This window comes from Lolium rigidum, chromosome 2 (genome assembly GCF_022539505.1).
Source record: "Lolium rigidum isolate FL_2022 chromosome 2, APGP_CSIRO_Lrig_0.1, whole genome shotgun sequence".
NCBI classification, from domain to species: domain Eukaryota; kingdom Viridiplantae; phylum Streptophyta; class Magnoliopsida; order Poales; family Poaceae; genus Lolium; species Lolium rigidum.
Genome location: NC_061509.1, coordinates 182,591,514 through 182,613,316, shown reverse-complemented (window position 1 = coordinate 182,613,316; position 21,803 = coordinate 182,591,514). Strand labels below are relative to the sequence as shown.

Below are 21,803 nucleotides of genomic sequence, written 5' to 3'. Positions count from 1 at the left end.
CGCTCCACCCAAGCCTTGGTCATAACAATTTCTCCGGCTTCGGGCTTGGGGACGTCGGAGTCACGTGTGAAACTCCAATGAGTGGAGATCATGCCCTCGTTCTGGAGCTCTCTAAGCTCCACATCAGTAGTTGCGCAGGGCCACCACTGACCCCGCTCTCCTTCACGGATCCGGGCCTTGGACGCCTTCTTGTTTTCCGCCTCCTGAACCTTGGCAGCCATCCTAGCTTGTCCCTCGAGTTCTTCTTGGAGCTCTTGGAGGGATGGGATCCGGCTTGGAGCGGTGCTGGAAGATGCGGAAAACGGTTGAGCTAATCTAATGTCGGAAACATATGGTGGCAGGAATGATATGGGATCCGGGCATATGGGTTCTATTTGATTGGGATCCGGGCTACTCGGAGAGCTACCAGTACAGTGCGACGAATCGAGTGGCATGCTTCCGGCTGCGCCCATACAAAGTGTTTGAGTACCCGGATCACTTAGTCTATCTTCTACACTAAGTCTATCTTCTACGAGGCCGGCGCACTTACCGCAAATGGCGCGGTGGCTCGACGGAGCTCCGGTGAAGACGAGGTCGCCGGACTTGAAGAAAATCGTCCCGCGTGACCACGAATTGGCGGCGGAGAGAAATTCACGTTCAACCGCAGGAATCTTGGCGCGAGGGGAGACTTGGACTGGCGGCGCGCGGAGCTCACCGTGGCAAAGTTCGCCGGAATCGAGATCTGTCGGGCGGCGCGGCGCGAGGAGGAAGACGAAGTGGTGAGGAGAGGTGAAAGAATGAGAAATTACCGAGCCGCGGGGTATTTATAGGCCGCACGCGGAGATTCGGGATTCGGATCCGACGGTGGAAATGGAACGGTCACACCGTTGGATGGATGACACGTGTTTTAGGTCAAGTGCGGTAAAACGACGTGGAGGTAACTTAACCATGCACTCCCGAAAATTCCGGCTAAAAATTTGCATCTGCGAAAATTTAGCGCGGGAAATGAGGAAGTTGTGCGCGGGAAAAGCGGAGCTTCCGTTGTTGTGCGTGATCTGAAGATGAGGGATTTCCGAAGGAATGAACCCGGAATCAAGTAAGAAGTTTTGAAGCTCTTCAAGATTCTCTTCGTTTCCGAGCTGTATGAAGTCGGAGGAATGATGAATCTCGGAGAACTTCGGGGGCTACTGTTGTGGGTATACTTTATGGGTATATCAACGGCATGGCCTAGATCCGGCAAGCCCGGGTGGCCCATAGTTGGTGGTGAGGCATGTGGCCCATCGGGCGGTCCAGTTGCTGTAGATCATGAAGGATGAAGTCCAGCCCAGGAACGAGGAGTCGGATCCTAACCGACCTACGAAGGAGGCCGGATCCGTGGAGGCCCATGAAGTATCCGGATCCAGCGTGACCTAGAAGGAAGGCGGATCCTTGACGTACACGGCAAGACTTTGTACCGTAGTTAGGCGACTTGTATTCCGGCTAGGACTCTCCGTGTAAACCCTAGATCCGTGCGTCTATATAAGCCGGATCCGGGAGCCCTAGAGGCACAACCACAACTCATTGTAACAACGCGAAGCGCCCGGATAATTCCGGACAAGCAGCGGTAGGCCCTCGTCATCGTGCGGGTGTTCCGGCTCGGGTAACTCGCGTACCACCGTCCCGTGTGCACTCCGCCCTATGGCCCCTACTTCTTCTCCCCCTCGTGAGGATCCCTCCTCCGAGGTACCGTCGATTAGGCAACGACAGGCGTGCTGCTGATTTTGGACGGTGCGATCGTTGAATCAGTAACCATGCGTCTGATATTGCAGGAATGCGCGCACGTGGAGCGCCGGCAAGAAGCGACCGTGGTACGGGAGAGCGTTGGATTGCCTGCACATGTGGATGCAGCCTGCCGTAGCGCCGCCGCCGGCGTCGGAGGAGGACGGGAGTCCGCGCGTCTGCTCTTCTTTCAAGGCCGCGGCGTTGGCGTTCGCGAGGCTTTTGCGGCTCTGCGCCCCGGCGTGCTCCCACGAAGCCGTCCTGCGGCTGGGCGTGCACGTCGACGCCGCGGCGCCGACGCTGAGGAGGAGCGGCAGCTGTTCGGCCGGTGATATCTCTACCGCCCCGGCGGTGTCTGCTCCGACCAGGCCTCCGGTGGCGCCGGCGTGGGAGGGGACGATGAGGAGGGGGAGGTCGCTGACGGAACGCGCGTTGATGCGGAGGTTCGTGCTCGACGAGGAGACGGATGAGACGGTGCATGTCGAGAGACGACGCTCGAGACAGAAGTGGCAGCCGCCAGGGAACAGCCGCCTCCGACGGATGTCGCTTGCTGAAGAGTGAAGATGGGGGGCAGCGAACCGTTTGTGCTAGCCTAGCTGAAATGCTGAAGCTCACACCGTGGGCAGCAGTTGTTTTGTTCTTTTTCGGGGGAGAAGACCAACCTTTGGTTGTGCTTGTTAATGGCACGAGCTAATTAGGGCTCATTTCATTCATACGATTTATATAGAAACTATATATAATCTAGATTCTATGGAATTTTTTTTGTATTAGTTATTTGATTTATAGAAACATAATTCTATAGAAAATAATCCGCCCATCCACACCTTATCCACCTCACTTTCCTTACTTCTCCCTCTTCTTCCTCCCTCTTTCTCTGGCTAAAATTCACACACACAAAGATATGGCTTTACGCACATGAAGATATGGTGGCCTTCCTCCGCGGGCGCCCTTGCATCCTCTGCTCTCGGTCCCCTCCCTCTGCTCTCGGCCACCGCCGCCTGCCTAGACCTTTTGGCACCCATCCTGGCCTCCTCTCTTGCCGCCGCCACCTACCTAGGCCGTGATGCGCCCCTCCCGCCCACCTCCTCTTCGTTGCTGCTGCCTACTCTTCGGCTGCCACCGCCCTCCTCCCCGGCTAGGGTTCGACCAGAACAACATAGAGCAGAGAGGACAAATAATTAAAAAAATCAAAAAAAATTCCAAAAAGATTTCAAAATTTCAAAATCATACTCGTGGTGCACCACACCTATGTCCACTACCCGTGGTGCACCAAACCGTGCGCCACACCCACACCTACTTGTTATTAGTGGTGCGCTAGCCATGGCGCACCATAGTGTGTCATGCATGACTAGCAAAAAGTGGTGCGCCAGGTAACTTTTTCCTAGTAGTGGATCCTCGGCTTCACCGTGATTTTTATGAGATTTTTCCAACTCAACTTGTTTTGTACTTTTCTTACGAATTAACATGTGAATGTGGAATTTCCGGGGGGGGGGGGGGAATGTACCAAGTTTTAACAATCTCTAGAAGGAAAGCTGCTTCCTTTAGAATAATGAAACTTTACAAGGGACGATGAGAAGAGAAAAAACTATGAAAAAGGAAGAAGGCCAAAAAGAATCTAGGGTTAGCTCGCAAACAATCTAGAAGATGAATGAAGCAATGAGAACAATCGATTAAAAAATAAATAAGTAGTAGAAGATAAGATGCAAATAGAGTTGCAACTGGTAGATATTGCCGATGTACACAACATCAATGTGCAAGCAATTAGACCGAAGATGAGTAGGATCAAAAGGTATGCACTCTTCTACAATATGCCTTGCGTACTATTGTTATTCTAAACACATTTATAATTCCTATGTTAATATTTTTTAGATGTGCAAAGTAGCTGTCATGATTCTAGAAAAAAAAATAAGGTAGAAATTTGTGTGAATGGAAATTTGTGCTCCCTTCGGCCCAAAAATATAAGGCACCCTTAAATTTCATTGGTCAACGTCTTGCACCTTTGACTATAATTTGTATATATAATATATCCCGAAAGTTTGTATACATATATATGAAATCAAAGAGAATTGTAAGACGAAAGAAAGGATGCCATTTGTAAATTCTCAATCCATAATTTTAATATATATTAGTCGTCAAATTTGTGCATCAAAAACCGTGCGAAAAATTTGTGTCTTATATTTTACGAGGGAAGGAGTATGTTACAATTATGATGAACATGGAGAGAAAATGATGAAAGTGTGGGCGTCTATACACTTATCTGTTTGCAATTTCCTATATGAAATGATAAAATTTTAATATCCCAAAATGTTACAATTATGATGAACATGTATATATGTTGTGTTTGCATCAGAAATAGATTTTACAAAAAAAAAATGATAAAAATAGGTTCAAAATGGAAAGTATTTGGTGAAATGTTAACATCCTAACTTTGTCGGACCCTCAAATTTTCTTATAAACGTCGGCACATCGTGCCCCACTTGGCATCACTAGCATGAATAGTGTCATGAATATAAAAGCAACATGGAGAGGAGATTTAATTTGATTTTGAATTCAAATCGGTTCTAAAAATATATATTTGGAGGAGGCTATTCTTTAAGGCCGACTCTATGAGCGTAGAGGCCATCGATAATAATGACCGTCTTCAATACTATTACTTTTTAAGACTGCTATAGTTTCTGACTACCTTAAGTTAATTTCTTCTAAGTTGTTAGTGTTCTTGGCCGGCTCGAGTGAAAATATTTTTGGAGACGGCCATATGTAAAAAATTAGCTCCAATTTTATTAGAGTCTGAGAGGAATTATCGCCCATCTGATCTTTTTCTTTAGAGTCGGACTTTTTTTTTGGGTTTAGACTCGATTTTTGTTTTGTTTGTGTATGTAAACCAGCTCTAGGTTCTGTCTTGGATACTTAAGTTTTGCACTGCTGAGAAAATCTGAATATAATATGTACATCGGAAGAGCCATCAAACCCTAATCCCTAACCACAGAAAAAAGAAGAAACATAACTATTTATTTCATCAATTGCATTTATATATGCGTCACAAATTGTAAAAGGAAGAAATGAAGCGCCTTTTTTTAAGTTGATTGGTGAACTTTTTTTTTTCTTAGTGATCATCCTAAGCGTTAATTTATTTTTCCAAAGAAACTGGAGAAATATTTGCATATTTAGATTTTTTTTACAATTTTGTTGTTATAAAAATAATTATTTCTCATTACACAAATAATTATTTCTCGTGTGACTTAGGTACAGAAAATCCGAATAAAATATTAGCATCGAAAGAGTCATACCCTAAACCCTAACAATCATGAAATAAAGAAGCAGAACTATTTCTTCATCAAGAAGAGAGATTCATTACTGATTGCAATGGCATGAAACTGAATTACAATCCGCAGCCACGAGGTCTGCTATATCAGGAGCATCCTGCTACCACAAGTCGGTGCATGAATCCGTTCTGCTAGCTGATTTCATATATACGACGACGTAATATCAGCATATATCAAAATAACAATGTACACCTGTACAACATTTTAACCTGGTTTACAACTCAAGATTCAAGAGTGCTTCTCAATCCCTTAACCCTAAATCTTTCACCTAAAATCCATCAGGGCACTGCCCCATTTCGAAAAAAAAACCTAAAATCCATCAATTGGCCTTCCAAGAAGTCTGGCACCACGTCGAAGCGAGAATCGTGATTCTTCATGTACAAGGACTCGATGCCAAGGATGATGTCCGTGGGCTTGTACCCCGTGAGCTCCTCGAAGTCTTCGTTCCACTTCCGCACGTCGATGGCATTCGGGTTCAGGATTAGCCGGGCGAGGAAGACCGCCGACGCTGCCACCACGGACGGCAGGAGCTGCAGCAGGCTGTAGTCGTAGAGCGATCTGTTGGCGAGGTGATGCGCCAGCCGCCGAACCTCCGAATCCTGCTCTCCTCTGCCGGCGTACCTCATGAAGTGCTCGACGAAGGTGTAGGCCGTGGGTCCGCTGAGGTCGTATTCCAGCGCCTCCACCATGACGAGCTCCATGGCGATCACCTCCTTGCTGGTCGTGTCGAGCCCGCAGATCCCGGCGACGGCCGTGGCGTTCAGCTTGTGTGTTGAGCACTGCTCCTCGTATTTGGCTGCGGTGTAGACGGCCGTGGCGCCCAGGAGCTGGAGCTGGTGCTCCGTGTCAGTCTCCGGCAGGGTTCGCTGCGACAGGACGCGGTCGACGTAGGAGACGGCGCGGTGCAGCGTGCCGGGGGCGAGGTCGAAGTAGCGGGTGAAGTCGTCCATCCAGGACACGAGCTCCGCGCGCCTGGACTTGGTCATCCGACCTCCCTGCACCTTCTTCAGATACTCCGGCGAGGGCCACTGCTTGGCGTCCTTCTCCATCTCCCGGAGGTTGACGTCGATATCAGCATCGTAGTCGGACACCTCGCACGTCGCCGGGAGCTCGATGGAGTCGTGTAGTGCCGTGGCGTGATGGATGGGGGAGGAAGAAGCGAAGCGGACAGGTGTAAGTGAAGGAAGTGCGCCGACGGCCCGGAGGTAGGCGTCGTCAAACTCACTCGTCGCCGACTGATCGACGCAGCCTGAGAAGACGGCGGAGAGAGGAGTACCCGGAATAAGCTCAAAGCTGCAGGGATCCATGGCTTGATCCAGATGGAGAAGAGAAAGGGATCGAGTCTAGGTCTAGGAGCTAGGGTACGAGAGGAGGAAGGGTCTGGGACTGGGTCGAGTCCTGCCTATATATCCATGGCTCCAGGATTGGAAACCATATCGGTCTCGTAAGACGTAGTGGGTTTAATCACTAGAATCGGATTCCAATTGCAACCGTGGAAGCTACGCTACTGTTGTTGCCGTCGCCCGTCGGTAAGATTTCGATCACAATTGGAATACACACGCTGCGCGGAATACATACGCGACTGGAAACGCGGCAATTGTGCTGACATATCCACCAATGGTATTTGCGAGTTTGGTTATTTGATGACTGAATTCCTTCAAAGAAAATGCATGTTTGAAGAATAACCTGGCTACGAGAGTGAAACCGACCAAAACCAGCGGGACTGCTAATTGTATTTGCGAGTTTGATTTCCTCAGAAAATGCACACCAGACAAATGGGATGTAAGATCAGAAAAAATGAGGAATTCTTAAGAAGGTGAGCTTTCACAGAAATACTGCTCAACTACGCAACTTCAAGATCCAAGATCAGAGCAAGAATTCACAAGGCATAGTACTGCTACCACAGAGGAATTCTCAAGGCAGTGAACATCGGTAGTTGAGAATCTTCACGTTCCAAGATCAGAACGAGAAAACAAAGTGCCTGAATCCTACTCCAAGTGGCTCTCTGACAAAATCTCCTGAAGAGTTCTCAGGAAGCAGCAACAAGAGAGAGTAAGCTGGACGGTATCGTCACCCTACACAGTGGCATCACATCGAGTTCGTCTTCGCAAAATAGGAAAGCAAATAGCACTGCACCCTTCCCAACCCAGGAGCTCTCTATTCTCGATCAAAACTCATACCTCCGTGCAGCTAGCTAAGTTGATGGAGCCACGAGGGCTACATCTTCCTTGTTCTCGGCGTTGGTGTCAGTAGTGGCCTTGGCGTCAGCACCAGTGTCTTGAGTGATGCCGGCACTGGAAGAAGATGGGTTGCTACTGCCACCAGCGTCGGTTGGGTGGGCTACTGGCAGGTCGGGGGCTGGATGAGGAAGCCTGGCGGCATGCCTGAACTGAACCAGTATCACCGTTGAGTTGCCCTTCGAGCTATAGCAATGATCAAGAAGCTCCTCACAAATGGTACGCAGATCTGACGTCCCCTGTGTTGACACAGCATATATGTGTAGCATGAGTGACAATTATATCAACATAAGCATACAATGAAAAGAAATGCTATTGCTATGCTTTTCAGCTAAAGGCTTTAGGTATCATGAACTGTGGAATAGCAGCAGATCATGCACAGGACATATATGTGGTACATGAGCAGATACATTACACATGGTCTTTCATAAGAACTCGTCAACCAGTAGGATTTTTTTTTTTTTTTTTTACTTTAAAAACAAGGAAGAATGGGTAAAAAGACTTACTCCGGCGAACTTTTCTTGTACAAAATCAACAGCTTCCTGACTTGACACAAAATCCCTGAAGGAGGGGGAAAACAGAGGCATGTAATTTGAATATTGTAACATCAATGAATTTACAGGAGCATAAAAAATATGACTTATGGGATATTGTGAGTTGAGTTTAATCCAATGTTCTTAACCAAAAAACGAGTTTATTGTTGTAGTATTATTTTTAGGATTCTCCGAGCTGAACAGAATACTATGAGATATATTATTCCACAAGTTTGGAAGATTCTTACCGGTGTTAATTTTTCATGAAGTGGTAACACTGTTAAGCCAGCTATGCAAGATGAATGAGGCATACGTTTCCAACTAGCTCAGTAAAACAGATACAAAACCATAAAATTCACTAATTATCTGGACATGGTGAAAAACTAGCTACTGTAAGGATTGGCACATGTTCAAGTCATCCAGTACAAGAAACCACACAAAGAAGAACTACACATGCGATGGATAGCTTGAACTCAGAAGCTATCAGTCGAGGCCACAACGAATTTAACTGAACCAAATTGTACAAACCGCTCTGGAAATATTCTTCTGTCCTAAGGCTACACAAGCATGCAGGACAACTGTCATTTTGGTAGATTTATTCTAGACGAAAATGCACTTAGAAGGAAGTAAAATAAAACAACCACTTCAATACTTTTTAGAAAAGGACTAACCAGATGCCGACACTTGCTATAAGAAGAAAATCAGTATCATGAGTTATGGCCTCCTGTTAAAAAAAAGGCATTATCCATTAGAACACACACCCATGGAAACAAATTTATACTGCACTAACACAGCTAAATCACAAACTTACAGTGCGAACGTCAGGATTACATTTCACTGCCTGTTCCCTAGCAAGCAAAGTTTTGTTCGACTTGAAGTAAAAAATCACCTGAAATGCATGTAGGCAAAATGCTAAGCACAATGAAATAGATAGTACGCAACTGACCAAAAGAAATTAGATAAGGTTATACCAATAGCTCTGGACATGGGTAACATCCCATTAACACGATAGCCACCCTTAGGTACTCCTGCTTGCCCTGAACACCTAAAATAGACCCCATCCTTGATTACTTGTCGTCCAGCATTTTCAATTCTCTGAAGTTCCTCCGGAAGGTTTGGTCTGTGATCGGTGGATAAATCGATTGCCTTCGGATAAATGATAATAAGAAGGATTTTTAGGTACCCACACCCACTGAATGCATTTATTATGACAAAAAGTGGACAATTAGGTGCCATCGACCTAGACGTTTGACAAGGAAACAGTCACTATACCTGACCATTCCTTGAGAGTACGCAGCGAGAATCACTGACATTTCCAACAATGATCTCGTATCCTCTAATGAGAGCCACACAGGCTATGCTTCCTTCAAATTTAGGGGCTCCCTGAAAGGAAAAAGTTTCCAAACTAAATTATATATATAAAAAACGTTGTAACTCTTACGGAAGAACAAGCAGTGCGGACCACTATGAGAAAAACTTTTCTGTGTGCACTTCGATAAAAGAATCAAACCAATATAAGAAACGAATGATGAATTCAGTCACATGAAAAGAGTTATTTCTCATCTCATACCTTGAATCTGGGAATATGATAACAGCCAAGGTGCAATGACCAACCAGAACTTAGAAGTAGATGTCCTCCAACTCAGTAAACCCGGCACTCAATACATATACCAACTACTCCAACTTCCAACTCAATAATTGGGTAGAGGAGCTATATGTAAACATATTTATATGCCACTTCCAACTCAAAAGCATATCTCAAGAAAGTATAATAAATCCTCCATAATCCATATCACACCTTCCTTCCAGTTCGATTTTACAGGTAATAGTATGCATATCATCCAAGTGATACAATCTTAACTCCTTCAATGGCTTGATCTTAAATCATATTAATTACTTGATATTCATCTTGGAGGAAACCAAACCTGAACACAAGCAGGAGTCTGGAGACAACTTAGCAGATTGGTTTGATGGGGGGTTAGCTAACACCCTCCATTCATCGTATTCTTTCAACTGCACATCTATTCTGCAAAGATTAAGCATGAAGATTCAGATTTGCACCTGCAACATGCCCAACAATTTTCTACGAGAACATGAGAGCTATGAACAAAATAGGTGTAAGCATCAACCCATTCACCTTTGACTACTGAAAAGGGAGAAAAGCTACGTTGCCTGAAATGTAGAGCACATGATTCAATTAACTAACCTGGAAAATACGCGCCCCAATGCATTACCCAGATCGTTGGGATACCCTTCATCTAACAGAAGCTCGGTATGAACTTTTTCCGCACAATACTTTGCTACATTAGCTCCTGAAACAGAAAATATATAGCTCAATCTGGCATTTCATATATAAGTATATAAAAGAACAAGAACGGGGAATCAGTAGAATGTGCAAATAAGCTTATATTCAAAAGAATGTGATGAACACCACTAGTTGAATATCACTTTGATATTGGTATCACTGGAAAGAAATGGTACAGCCAACAGTCCACACGGTGATAATATACACCACTCCACTTTCAGCAAAGATCAAGGAATGTTCTGATTATTTCTCACAACTCAGAGCACTTCATAATACAATAATCAGAACTAGAACTCATGATAATTTTGTTCCATCGGAAGTATTAATTCTGCACAATTCACATTATATCTGCAGCATCCCAGCAAAGAATCGATGCCATAAGTTGATCATGTACCTCCCCAGGAGATCATGTATGTCGAACTCTAGCAGCATTGAAGAAATGTTCGGTACAGATATGTAATCTATTGACAGCTGAAAATTACAACATAAACTGGAACTGTTCATAGCATATATTCAATAATGATATATATACATACACACGCATAGACACACAGACATACTGACACACATGACATTTATTTTCCACAGAACTATGTAATTTATGATATTTTAGTCAAAGCATGAAGTGGTCAGTTATGCGGGTGAGAGGTTTCGGCTTGTCATAAAAAGATCAGAAATGAAGATCAAACCTCCATGGCCATCATAAACACCAAAGAATGATGTCGTCCTGGCACCATCTAGATCCGGGATAGCTGCATGCTGAAAACAGCAAAGAGAAAAAAATCAAGATTAGAATTTCACCACAAATTCCTGCCTACCAATCACTATATTTATGTACAACATCCCAAAAATTGTACAAAGTAGTGCATTGTTACTCACAGCATCTTCCATGTATGGGCACAATCCTTGCATAGATGACAGAGCATACTTGATTCTGACATTCTCTTGTCTTTCAGTATACTTCGATATAGACTGTGGTGTGTTCCATTTTAGTTGCCACGCCTATATTAGATAGACCTTGACCCATCGCAAGGTTTGCTTTCCTGAAAGATTTAAGTGTGAATTCAGTAGTACAGAAACGGTCCATAGAAAAACTAGGAGAACAAGAATAGATAAATTCTCTGACATGGCTGCATTACATGCCAGAAATCATGGCTTAAACATAGTTAAGCGGCTGGCTTCATCATGTTACTGCATGAACAGCTAGAACAACATTTGCAGAAAGGAAAGCATAGACATATGGCACTATTTGCAGAGCATAAGTAAAGCATTTCGGTAGCAGGGTTAACTCGTATGCTTGGATTCACAGAGCCTGGGTGGATAGAGTGCATTCTAGGATGCTTGTGTTACATGAGAAGATTGCATTATTCAGGCCCGTGCCCTGGTTCTGGTTCCAGCCTGCGTTTTGCAGCCTCTCTGTGCGCCCGATAGGCACAGCAGGGCGAGCTCGTTTGCCGTCGCCGTCGTCTACAAACTACTCACCTCCTTACCATTTTGGATGAGATTATGTTGTCTGGGTCTCTTCGGCTCTTGGACCATTTTGGACCACGGCGGCGCCATGGCTCGGCGGCCACCGCGCGCAGGGGTCGCGCCGCCGTAGTCGCCTTGATCTGCGAGGAGCGGGGAAGGAGGAGTCCGTCGGAGCAGAATCAACGGATCCCCGCACCCGTCGCCGCCGTCGACCGCCGCTTGTTCGCCGTCCGCTCCAACGGAAACCCTCCATCCCGAAATCTCCGGCGCCCAGCCGGATGGAGATTTCCCTGCTCTAGCTCCACGGAATCCCCGCGCTTGCCCTCGCCGTCGACTCCCCTTGCCGTTGCTTGCCCGGTTGCTTCTGCTCACGCTGGCCACCCCCAACCCTCCTTTCCTACCGCCGGAACCCCCCTCCTTTCCTACCGCCGCGGCGCCGCCGGAGAGGGTGAGCAGACGCTTTTCTTTTACCAAAGCCTTTTCCTATAGAAGAGAGAGAGCGAGTCCAACAATCGGAAAATTGGGCCTTCTTCTCTCCACTGAACATGGACGGCTTCACCTTGCTACTTGTACAACCTGGTCCAAGTCTAACCCACTTGCCCTTCTCCTACCTCGCCCAGATTCTAAAAATACGAAAAACAAGATGATTCTGAAAACTTATTTGTCCCGAGTTTCTTCTTTTATGCGGTGCTATGTTCCGAGCACCCGTACCAACGGTCGATTTCAACCAGGCTCGAAGCAATGTTGTTGCCGGAACAGAGAGAAGAAGGAACACCATCGTTGGAGATGAGGGTGAAAGAGTCTAACCGCCGCGCGGGGGGGGGGGGGAGGGGGAAGGCACGCACCAAGTTCAGTTCAGTTCACCTGCCTCAATCCCGTGGCCAGCGTCACTCCCGCGTCGCCTCAGCCGCATCGCCCTCCCAAACGCTCTTCCTTCGTCGATTTGTCGCCACCCCGACTTCTCCCTCGAAGGTCCGTCGCCACATGTTCGTCTCTCGCCGCCAGCAGGACCTGCACTATCCACTAATAAGGTTTTTTTTCTGGAACAAAATTTCCTAAATCTCGCTGGTAAACGATTTCTTGGTACGTACTAGTATAATAAAATTTTACTAGTTGGTATTTACCAAAATGTGTGTAATCTACTCAAATTTGACGGATATTGATAAATTCTAGATAACATTTGAATTTTAGTTGAAAAAAAACTCGGATGGTATTTCTCCTTGTATTTTTGGTAACCGGTAATACCAGTGCCCACCGATATTTTTTAGGGAATAAGAAAAAAAACCTTGATACAAACGCACATCAGCCACCCGGTGAAAATCAGTTTGCTTTCACCGTCCCAAACCACCGTCCCAATAATATCACGAGGGAGAGACCTTAAGGTAGAATCTCATGTGAGAGATCAACAAGTATTCGGTAGAATCACTAATGAAGAGAGAGAGAGAGTAGCTAACTTCAGTAAAATCCCATCATGAGAGAGACCAAACACTACTAGAATCATCACAAAAGAGAGACCAAATACACGAAGAGGGCCTTTGGATACAACTCAATAGACTTATGATGATCTAGGAACAGCAGCAAACAAACAAAAAATAAAGATACAGGGAATCGGAAGAAAGAAACCCTTACTTCATGTATTTTTGAGTTTCAAGAACCTTGCGAATGATTGACCCAAACTTTCTGCCACATCAGTTTTCTGGGAAATACCACAAAGTGGGAAGAAGAAGTGCCAGAGTGGAGTGGACGAATGGGAGAAAGGTTTAGGGCTACGTGAGTGGGCTAAGGCGATATGTAGGCTAGGGTTACGAGTTACAACGCTTGTAATTTGCAGGCTGAGAGGGTCTAATTAAATTGTGTGCCAAATTTATTTGGATGACAGCCAGGCCCATTTTAGGGACCTAGAGATTCATTTTTGGACGAAATCTCGAAAATACCGGTCGAGAAAAGAAACCTTGGTGCAGACTCAACTGCAATCTCAATATGCTTTACTTATGATGCTGCACTTATGGGTCACGATTTGAAGCGTCTTCTTTTAAGTTGATTGTCGAACATTATTTGTTAGTCTGTAACCCTAAGTGTTGATTCATTGTCCAACGAAACTCCATCAATCTTTACATGTTTTTAGAAATTATGTGATTGATTGTTTTAAGAAATAGTAACCATTTTCTTGTAACTTAGGTATAGAAAATCCAAATAAAATATGAGCATTGGAACAGTCATGATTACATCATACTCTAAAGTCTAAACCCTACCGTCTAAACCCTAACCACACAAAAAAAGCGGAACTGACTTTTCATCAATCGTATTTATATATGTGTAACCAATTACAAAAGAACATATATATATGTAGCGCCTATTTGTAAGGTGATTTGCCATCTTTATTTCTTACTGCTTGTTTGCTTGATGCCTATCCATACCACACTTCTTTTTCCAAACTTGTGGCACGTCACAACATTTGTAATGCGCAAATTGCTCAACATACTTGTGTGAAGAGTTATATCATGTGTGCACCCTCTGGCCTTAAGTAGTTTTGCATATTTAGAAAAAATATAGCTAGGCTAAAATAAATCTATATTTACTGGGCACATGACAATTATTTAGGGCCAGAGTGAGTATGACATGTGAGGTAGAGAGCTAAGGGCATGTACAAGGATGATATCTTATCAGTGACACGTGGGATAAACAATGAGGTAGATGAAACAGAATATAAAAAAAAAGATTTATCTTCTCTTAATTATGAGATGACCTCTGAGCACAATCTCTCTCACCACATATTTGGATATCTGGCTTGTAGTGATAAGACTAAAAATGACTCATTACACATTTTATTTGATCATTATATCAAGGTTACGTGACAGGGTAAGGTAAGACATGTCTTATCAACCCTTGCACATATCCTAAGAAATTGTGGCATGCAACCATTGCACATGTCCTAAGAGATTGTGGCATGTGGCGTGCTTCAATCCAAACATGCCCTTAGTCATCATCTCATTTTAAGCGTTGATTTATTTGTCCAACATAACTCGATCAATATTTGCATATTTTACAAATTGTTTGCAATATAATAGTTATACAAATAATTATTTTTGGGCCACATAGGCACAAAAAATCTGAATAAAATATAATAAAATATGAGCATCAGAATAGTCATACACAAACCCCTACCACAAAAAATAGAAGAAGAAGCGGAACTTTTTCCAACGACTCATGAGGATCATCTACATCCGGAATGCTGAAATCAAAGTTGCCACGTTCACAAGAGTTCCAAGATCTACCGGGCATGTCATTTACACATTGGAGCCAAGAAGGCGCCAAGGAAGCAATCATCCGGGTCTTGGATTTCCACCACCTGTTCATCAGATCGTACGGAGCCTTTAAATACCTAGCATCCGGATCATTGGCGCCCACAAGACCTTCCATCCAGGTCAATGAAGACATCAGGCTCATCAGGCATGTTCATCCAGGAGCAAGGCCAACTGCATCAACATCTCAAGATCAGCCGTCTCATTAAAGGTACTATACCTACTAGCCATTTCCATTGCTTAGATGGCCGGATATGGGCAAGAAGTTTTTTTTTTTGAGAAAGGGCAAGAAGGGGTTGCACACATCCGCCGGAGGAGCCCACTAGCCAGCAACTCCTCAACGGCGCCATTGCGAACAACAACCAACAGCTAGAGTGGTCACATATTATCCGTGTCATCGCACCGCCAACATGGAACTGCACCACCAAGCCATCCACGCGTCGCGCCGCCCTCACCGTTAACGCTGCGGGTCGCCTGGCGGCGGGGAGGAGAGTTGTCCGTCGTCCACTCGATAGACGGAGATCAAGCAGCATAGGTTTGTGTTTGGGAGTGGTGATTTGAAGAAGGATGGATTACTTTGCAAACAAAATAAGAGCGAAAGGAAAATTGAGGTTATTGCATTGTGTACTTGGCCAGGTTAGTTGTCACTAGTCACTTGTCAGGGTGCCAAATGAGCGTCGCATGCTTCCAAGTCATCCCATGGGCCCATGCACGGATGACGCAAAGTGTCTGCAAACCCAATCGGCTGCCAATATTCCATAAATGGAACCAACAACAACGGCTAACTAGGAGTTGCGAGCGAAACTCTCGTCCGGAGTAGGAGTACTTTCCATGATCTAACCAGAAATTTCCGAGAGGCAAGTCGTCCCTCGCGTCGTCCCCTCCGGGCGACGCAGGGGGCGAACCCTAGCCCCCAGCGCCGCCAACCCCCTCCCCTCCTTCCCCGCCTCGTCGCCCCTGGAGGCCGCCGCCGGCAAAGGCCACGCTGCGTCCGTGATGGGGGCGGCGGGGATCTGGTCTCGTGGCCCTCCTCGCTGCGGGATGGAGGTCAGCGCAACGCCGGGCCCCTCGCCGCTCCCCCGCGTCGTCTCCGGTGGCCCAGGCCTACTGCGGGCTCCCGGTGCAGCTCCGGTGCCGCCCCGTCGTTGTGATGGGCTCCAGCATCGTCTCTGGTCGGAATCGACCGTAGCCGCTGACCCCTGCAGATCTGGCGCCGCCCTCCCGTCGTGGTGGTGGGTGTCGGGCCTGGATTTGCTCGGGATAAGCTTCTGGCTCAGGGTCCTGGTCCCTGCGTTGTGGAGTCAGGCTGGCGGCACGGTTGGGTCCGTGTCGCCTCAGGCACAGTTGGGGCTGTGTCTTGGCTGCCGGGGCAGGGGCTCCGGGCAGTGGGCGACGCTGCTCCAGGGGTGGGTGGCGCTTGCTGATGCTTGCTGGTTGCTAGCCGCGGTCGCTCGCGGGCGATGCTGTGGTGGCGATGGTAGCATCCGGCTCTTGTCGCCGCCTCGCCATATGCTTGGCGGGGCGCTGTGCTTCGCCATGGACGGCAGGGGCAGCTCCGAGGCGGCATGGACGGGATGTACATGCTATGGTTGTTGCGGCGATTTTGGCGGTGCGCGGCTGGTGTCGGCGTTGAGCTTGGCGTAGTTGACCTGGGTCTAGGTCGCTGCGTCCCCTGGGCTGGCAAGACTGGTTGTAGTGTTGCCGGCGGTGCCGGCTCTGGTTCCCACTCTACGGTCTCATGGTGGTGGCCGGCCTCGGCTTCTGGGGGGACATCGGCGAAAGCTGTGCAAGGCCTTGGCCGCTGCGGGTGACGACGACGTCCTCGACGCCGTGTCCCTTCTTGGAGGCGTCACCAAATGTCCCTCCTTTTTCGTAGTTGGATCACGCCGCCATGCTTAACTTGCGCGCTTCTCCGATAGCGCAAAGTTCTCTTCTTTGGCTTTAGGCACACCCTCTTCACCTTCTTTGTGCTTGTCGCCGCCATTGTCTCCGTGGCTACATATACACGGTGTTCGGTCTGGTTTGGGCGGCCTCCTAGATACCCAGGGGTGGTTTCCTAGGCCGGCTTCATGCCGCAGGCGATGCCGGTGGTTTCTTCCTTACGCCGTGGGAGCAATGTGTCGTAGGATAAGTGTCAAGGCTGCGTCTTGAGGGGTGGTGTTGGGCTAGGGCGAAAGCCCGGCAAGGCCTCGGCCGGTGCGGGTGACGGCGACGCCCTTGGGCGCCGCTCTCCTCCTTGGAGGCGTCTCCATCAAGCCCTCCCCCTTTAGTATCTCGAGACAGGAAGATAACCACGCTCTAACGGTCATGGGTGCACTTTGCTTAAGCATGGGAGATCTGTTAGTTCGGGGCAGTTCTCGGTGCCGTGCCCTTGCAACAGATGACAATGCTTCCATCGACGGAATCAAGCTCTCTGCCTAGTTAGCTAGTGTTTTGTAGCTTGTTTCTCTTCTTCTTTGTTGCTCCTTTTGGTGTATCGTTAGCTGGTAACCCCAGTATTTCGTTGTTTTTTCTTAGACCATCGTACAGAAGACAATGTCTGTTGTTACTACCATTGTACGCCTGGCCGGTTGATGGTTTTGTTAATTCAAAGTCGGCCTTTCGAGCCTTCTGTTTAATGATCTCATTGATACTCTAGTGCCTACATTCATATACCATCCTAGCGTAGGGTCCTAGCATGGTACCATGGTGTTGGGAACCGACATACCCAAGCAGAAGCAGCGAACGCATTTGTGGACGCAGCCACGCAGGCGCGTGTCGCTCGCTCGATCGGTATATATATGCCCGTCTCTCTCCGCCGCAGCAAGCCATTTCCGTCATCTCCAGCCGCGCGCCACCATGAGTCAGAAGAACATCCTCGACGCGCGGGCCGCCAAGTTCCTCGCTGGCGGCATGACGGCCGGTGCAGGCTCGAGCACCCACCACACCACCGCGCCCGCCGACGCCATCATCACCGGGGAGGTCGACTCCGCGCCCGCGCCCCCCTACGGTGGCCTCGTCTACGACGGCGGCGCGTCCTCCTCAGGCTCCGCCCTCGGCCTCAACGCCGCCATGGCCACATCGCCCGCCGCCCCCTTCGCCGCCTCGCCCTCCTACGCTGGCTACTACCCCGCGTCCCCCTACGGCGGCCTCGTCTACCAAGGCGACGCGTCCTCCTCGAGCTCCACCCACGGCCTCAACACCGCCGTGGCATCGCCCCCCTTCCTCTTCGCCACCGCGCCCTCCTACGCCGGCTACTACTCCGCGCCCCCGTACGCCGGCCTCGTCTACCACGGCGGCGCGGCCTCCTCGGGCTCCACCACCCTCGGCCTCAACAACGCCGTGGCCACATCGCGCCCCGTCCTCTTCACCGCGCCGCCCTCGACCGCCTACTACTCCGCGCCACCCCACGCCGGCCTCGTCTACCACGGCGGCGCGGCCTCCTCGGGCCCCGCCCTCGGCGTCAACATCGCAGGGGAGGTGTATCCGACAACGACATCGGCCCCCGTCATGCTCGCCGCGCCAGCTTTCCCCTACGGAAACGGCACGCCCTCGTCGTCCGGCTTCGCTCCTCCAGCCTTCCAGTACGGCGACGGCAACCGCGCTGGCTCGTCGCACGGGCACGGCTACTCCTCCGCGCCCTCGAACGGCTACTACGCCGCGCCTTCGACCAGCCGCACCAGCTTCCTGACCCTCGGCGCCGACTCCAGCGGGCATGACGACTTCCTCGCTCGATCCGCAGACTACTTCGGGCATGCGATGCCAATGCCCATCACCAGCGGGCATGACGACTTCCTCGCTCGATCCGCAGACTACTTCGGGCATGCGATGCCAATGCCCATCACCAGCGCTCGGCCTGCTACCGAAGCCGTGCACGCTCGTCCTCCTCCAGCGCTCCATGCTCTGCCTCTTTCTCGTCCAGCGCCTCCTCGTGCAGCCGTCCTCCAGGCTCCTCCTCGTGCAGCCCTCCTCCAGGCTCCTCCTCGTGCAGGGCTCCATGCTCCTACTCGTCCAGCGCTCCAGCATGCTCTTCCTCCTCCAGCGTTCCACCACGCTCCTCCTCCAGCGCACCATGCTCCTCGTCTAACCCGGCAGGGTGATCCTAAGACGGAGATGTGCAGACATTGGGCCAGTACAGGGAGGTGCCGTCTTGGCAGGGATTGCCGCTTTGCGCACGGCGAGGCGGAGCTGCTCCAGGTTCACGGACCCCGCAACTACAGGACCGTGCTCTGCCGAAACATCGGTTCCTGCATCTACGGCGAGCGATGCCGCTTCAAGCACGAGTGAGTACCAGTTTGTATGCATGGATACGATGCAATTTGTACTTTCCGGATGCGCTGCTGTTTTGTTATGCTGCTACATGATGTCAAATAAAAAGGGCACTGTCATAATATCCCTGCTGTGTTTCTTTCTTTCTTTCTTTCTTTCTTTCAGGGAATACATTTTCCTTTGTCTTTAACTTGTTTGTCAAAAAGAAAATTCAGTGGAAACATTAGCCAATCGACTGCTGATAGAGTGATAGTAAGCTTACACATTATGGTAATTATAGTTGCAAAAATACTGCTTCACTTTATGTGGAAACTGCATACAGCAGGTGAGACAAACAGACAGGCAAACAGACCAGAAAAAAGCTCTACTGCCTCTTCTATAACATAACATCACATAGATTGACCTTCTCCTCTGACCCTGAAGATACGTGCGGTTAGACTAACTATTTACCATTAGCCTCAATAAAATGCCTGCCTGGGACCTCCAGCTCATGATCACGGTCAGAAGCGACCGATTAGGCACCAGCGTCTTGTTAAGTAGCAGTGATTTCATCGTCGGCGATACATTGTTCTCACACATCCACATCTCGACCACGTTGCGCTCCTATGCTTCAGCTTTCCAGCTCTACCGCCGCCATGCTTCTAAGGTCAGGCCGCACATTTCCAGACACCTTATGCCCAGCTAAGCTAGATCACACGCTTCTTTCAAGGACCAGTTCCCTGCACTTTCATCCAGCAAATACTTAAGTTCAACACCTTCCACTGCTCCCTCCACTAGTTCAGGTAAACCCAATCGGTGGCCTCGCCGTCAGCAGCCGCAGGATCACCATGCCAAAGGAGTACGTGTCAGACTTGACGGACACCTGCCCAGTTCACTGGTACTCTGGGTCTAGGTAGAATAGCTAGACCGATCTTCTTGCACACCGTATGGCTTGACAAAGACTCCTGCAGTGGGACTAGTGTTGACAGGCCAACATCACAAATTTTGCTGACTAGGTTAAGAGCAGCACGTTTTCAGGCATCAGGTCACGGTGGATGATCGGGTTGAGCTTTGTGCTGTCAAGGAACATAAGGGCTGACACGATTTCCTAGGCCATGCAGAAGAGGTGGAACCATGGGATTGCTGGTGTGCCATTTATGCATTGCAGAGGATCCGCAAGGCTGCCGTTCTCCCTGCACTCGTACACCAAGCAGCCACTGTCTGGGCAGGCTCCGAGGAGCATCAATAGGTGTGGATGGTGTATCCTGCTCAGAACCTCGATCTGCACAAATAGGCACTTGATTAAACATTTGAACACTAACTTCGCTTGAGATTTAAAACAATCTGGTGATCAGACTGGACAGGTTTACACAGCAAGTTAACAGGCAACATTCGGCAAAATATATGGGAACACCACAGTATATCTATCCAAGTCAAGTTGTTTCTCTTTTCACCACAATGAATATGACTCATTCACAAGATGGGACAGAGTTTGACTATGCTATGAAAAGTTGACTAAAACAGTGATGGTAAACTGGTTACTGGAAGAAGCACAAAATTCAGACAATACCTCTTGGTTGATATGCTTGGTACTGGTGCTGTCATTAGAATGGGGTTGCTTCATTGCTACATCGAAGTGTTTGAGATAGCCCTCGTCTACCGTTCCATTAGATCCAGTTCCAATCTTTGTCTGATTCTGAGAATGATGATGTGGCGTTATTAATCTCCACCCAAGTGAACATCAAGTATGAGTTGTCTTGAAATGGAAAGAGCTGCTCCAATCTCAACTTCTTATCAGCGTCTTTGGATGCCTGTGGCAGCAGCTTATTTTTCTACATAACCTCCGCTCTTACAAGATCCTTAGCACGGGCGCTTGCCTCCTCTGCGGCATATCTATGTGCCATCTCTTCTTGTATGTCCTTGTTGGCCTTATCCACCCTGGACTGCATCTCTCTTAATTGGACTTCCCCTTCCATGCATTGCAGCTGATTCAATCGACTGATATCAGTAAGGCTTCGCATTATTCCAACCCAGATCACGCGATCAAGCTAGATAGTAGGCCTACTGGCCATCACCACTGCTGACAAGGCCCAAACGGACACAAACAGGTGGTCTTTCGAACAGTGAGAGCTTACGGGTTCACCTTTGGCGCCCACCCAGCGATCAGGTGCTCTCTGGCTGGCTGTGTCTTCACAAAAGACTCCTTGGTGAAGAGAGCCTGCACAAACAAACACAACGCAAAGCTTAGTAACTTAACAGCTATGAACAAGTTCTGGAAATGGCAGAAGTTTTGGTAATCAACATATTACTCATGTTTGCTTTTCACAATCCAAAAATGGAAGGTACAGCGCAGAGCCCAAGCCTATACCAACCATCAACATCAGTCCCAATTCCAGGGCTATTTTCCGCATGGGATCTACCAAATCCGAAGAATCTAGACAGCGCCGCATACCCATAGCACAATCCAAAGAACCTCAGTCCCCAGTATTCCTACTTCACCAGACGCGAACTAACTAGTGAATTACTGCAGAAATGGCTCAAACAATTCGGAAAATCAGATATTGACCAACTGGAAATCCGCCCAGCACTTGTCAAAGTGCCTTTTGGTTTCAGTGTTTTAGCATGGGTGGGACATTTAGAGTGAGGAGGAGGATTGGACATGGACGAAC

The 21,803-nt window shown here is 48.2% G+C and overlaps 2 protein-coding genes, 1 long non-coding RNA gene and 1 pseudogene across 8 annotated transcripts; all 4 read right to left on the bottom strand.

The window, feature by feature from the left end:
* Window positions 1–5,338: 5,338 nt before the first annotated feature.
* Window positions 5,339–6,367, bottom strand: LOC124690357 (putative cyclin-F2-1). The gene has a single exon (XM_047223747.1). The coding sequence runs from the start codon at window positions 6,365–6,367 to the stop codon at window positions 5,339–5,341; it is 1,029 nt and encodes a 342-aa protein (XP_047079703.1).
* Window positions 6,368–7,159: 792 nt separating this feature from the next.
* Window positions 7,160–8,694, bottom strand: LOC124687800. Its single transcript, XR_006998311.1, has 4 exons — window positions 8,642–8,694; window positions 8,502–8,554; window positions 7,804–7,858; window positions 7,160–7,536 (listed from the first exon to the last, which is right to left on the bottom strand). It is a non-coding gene; the product is annotated as an uncharacterized LOC124687800 (long non-coding RNA).
* A 45-nt stretch (window positions 8,695–8,739) lies between these two features.
* On the bottom strand, window positions 8,740–11,139 carry LOC124687799 (probable protein phosphatase 2C 16). Of its 6 annotated transcripts, none has more exons than XR_006998309.1 (6): window positions 11,015–11,137; window positions 10,825–10,894; window positions 9,968–10,142; window positions 9,401–9,856; window positions 9,103–9,213; window positions 8,740–8,950 (listed from the first exon to the last, which is right to left on the bottom strand). XR_006998309.1 is itself a non-coding variant. In XM_047221543.1 (6 exons), the coding sequence occupies exons 1-5, from the start codon at window positions 11,074–11,076 to the stop codon at window positions 9,203–9,205; spliced, it is 324 nt and encodes a 107-aa protein (XP_047077499.1). In that variant the 5' UTR covers window positions 11,077–11,112; the 3' UTR covers window positions 8,744–8,976; window positions 9,103–9,202. The 6 variants fall into 6 exon arrangements, 1 of the variants encoding a protein (XP_047077499.1); XM_047221543.1 differs by having other exon boundaries at window positions 8,744–8,976; window positions 9,756–9,856; window positions 10,037–10,142; window positions 11,041–11,112; XR_006998307.1 differs by having other exon boundaries at window positions 8,746–8,976; window positions 11,064–11,139.
* Window positions 11,140–19,377: 8,238 nt separating this feature from the next.
* On the bottom strand, window positions 19,378–21,545 carry LOC124690356 (annotated as a pseudogene).
* Window positions 21,546–21,803: the final 258 nt, after the last annotated feature.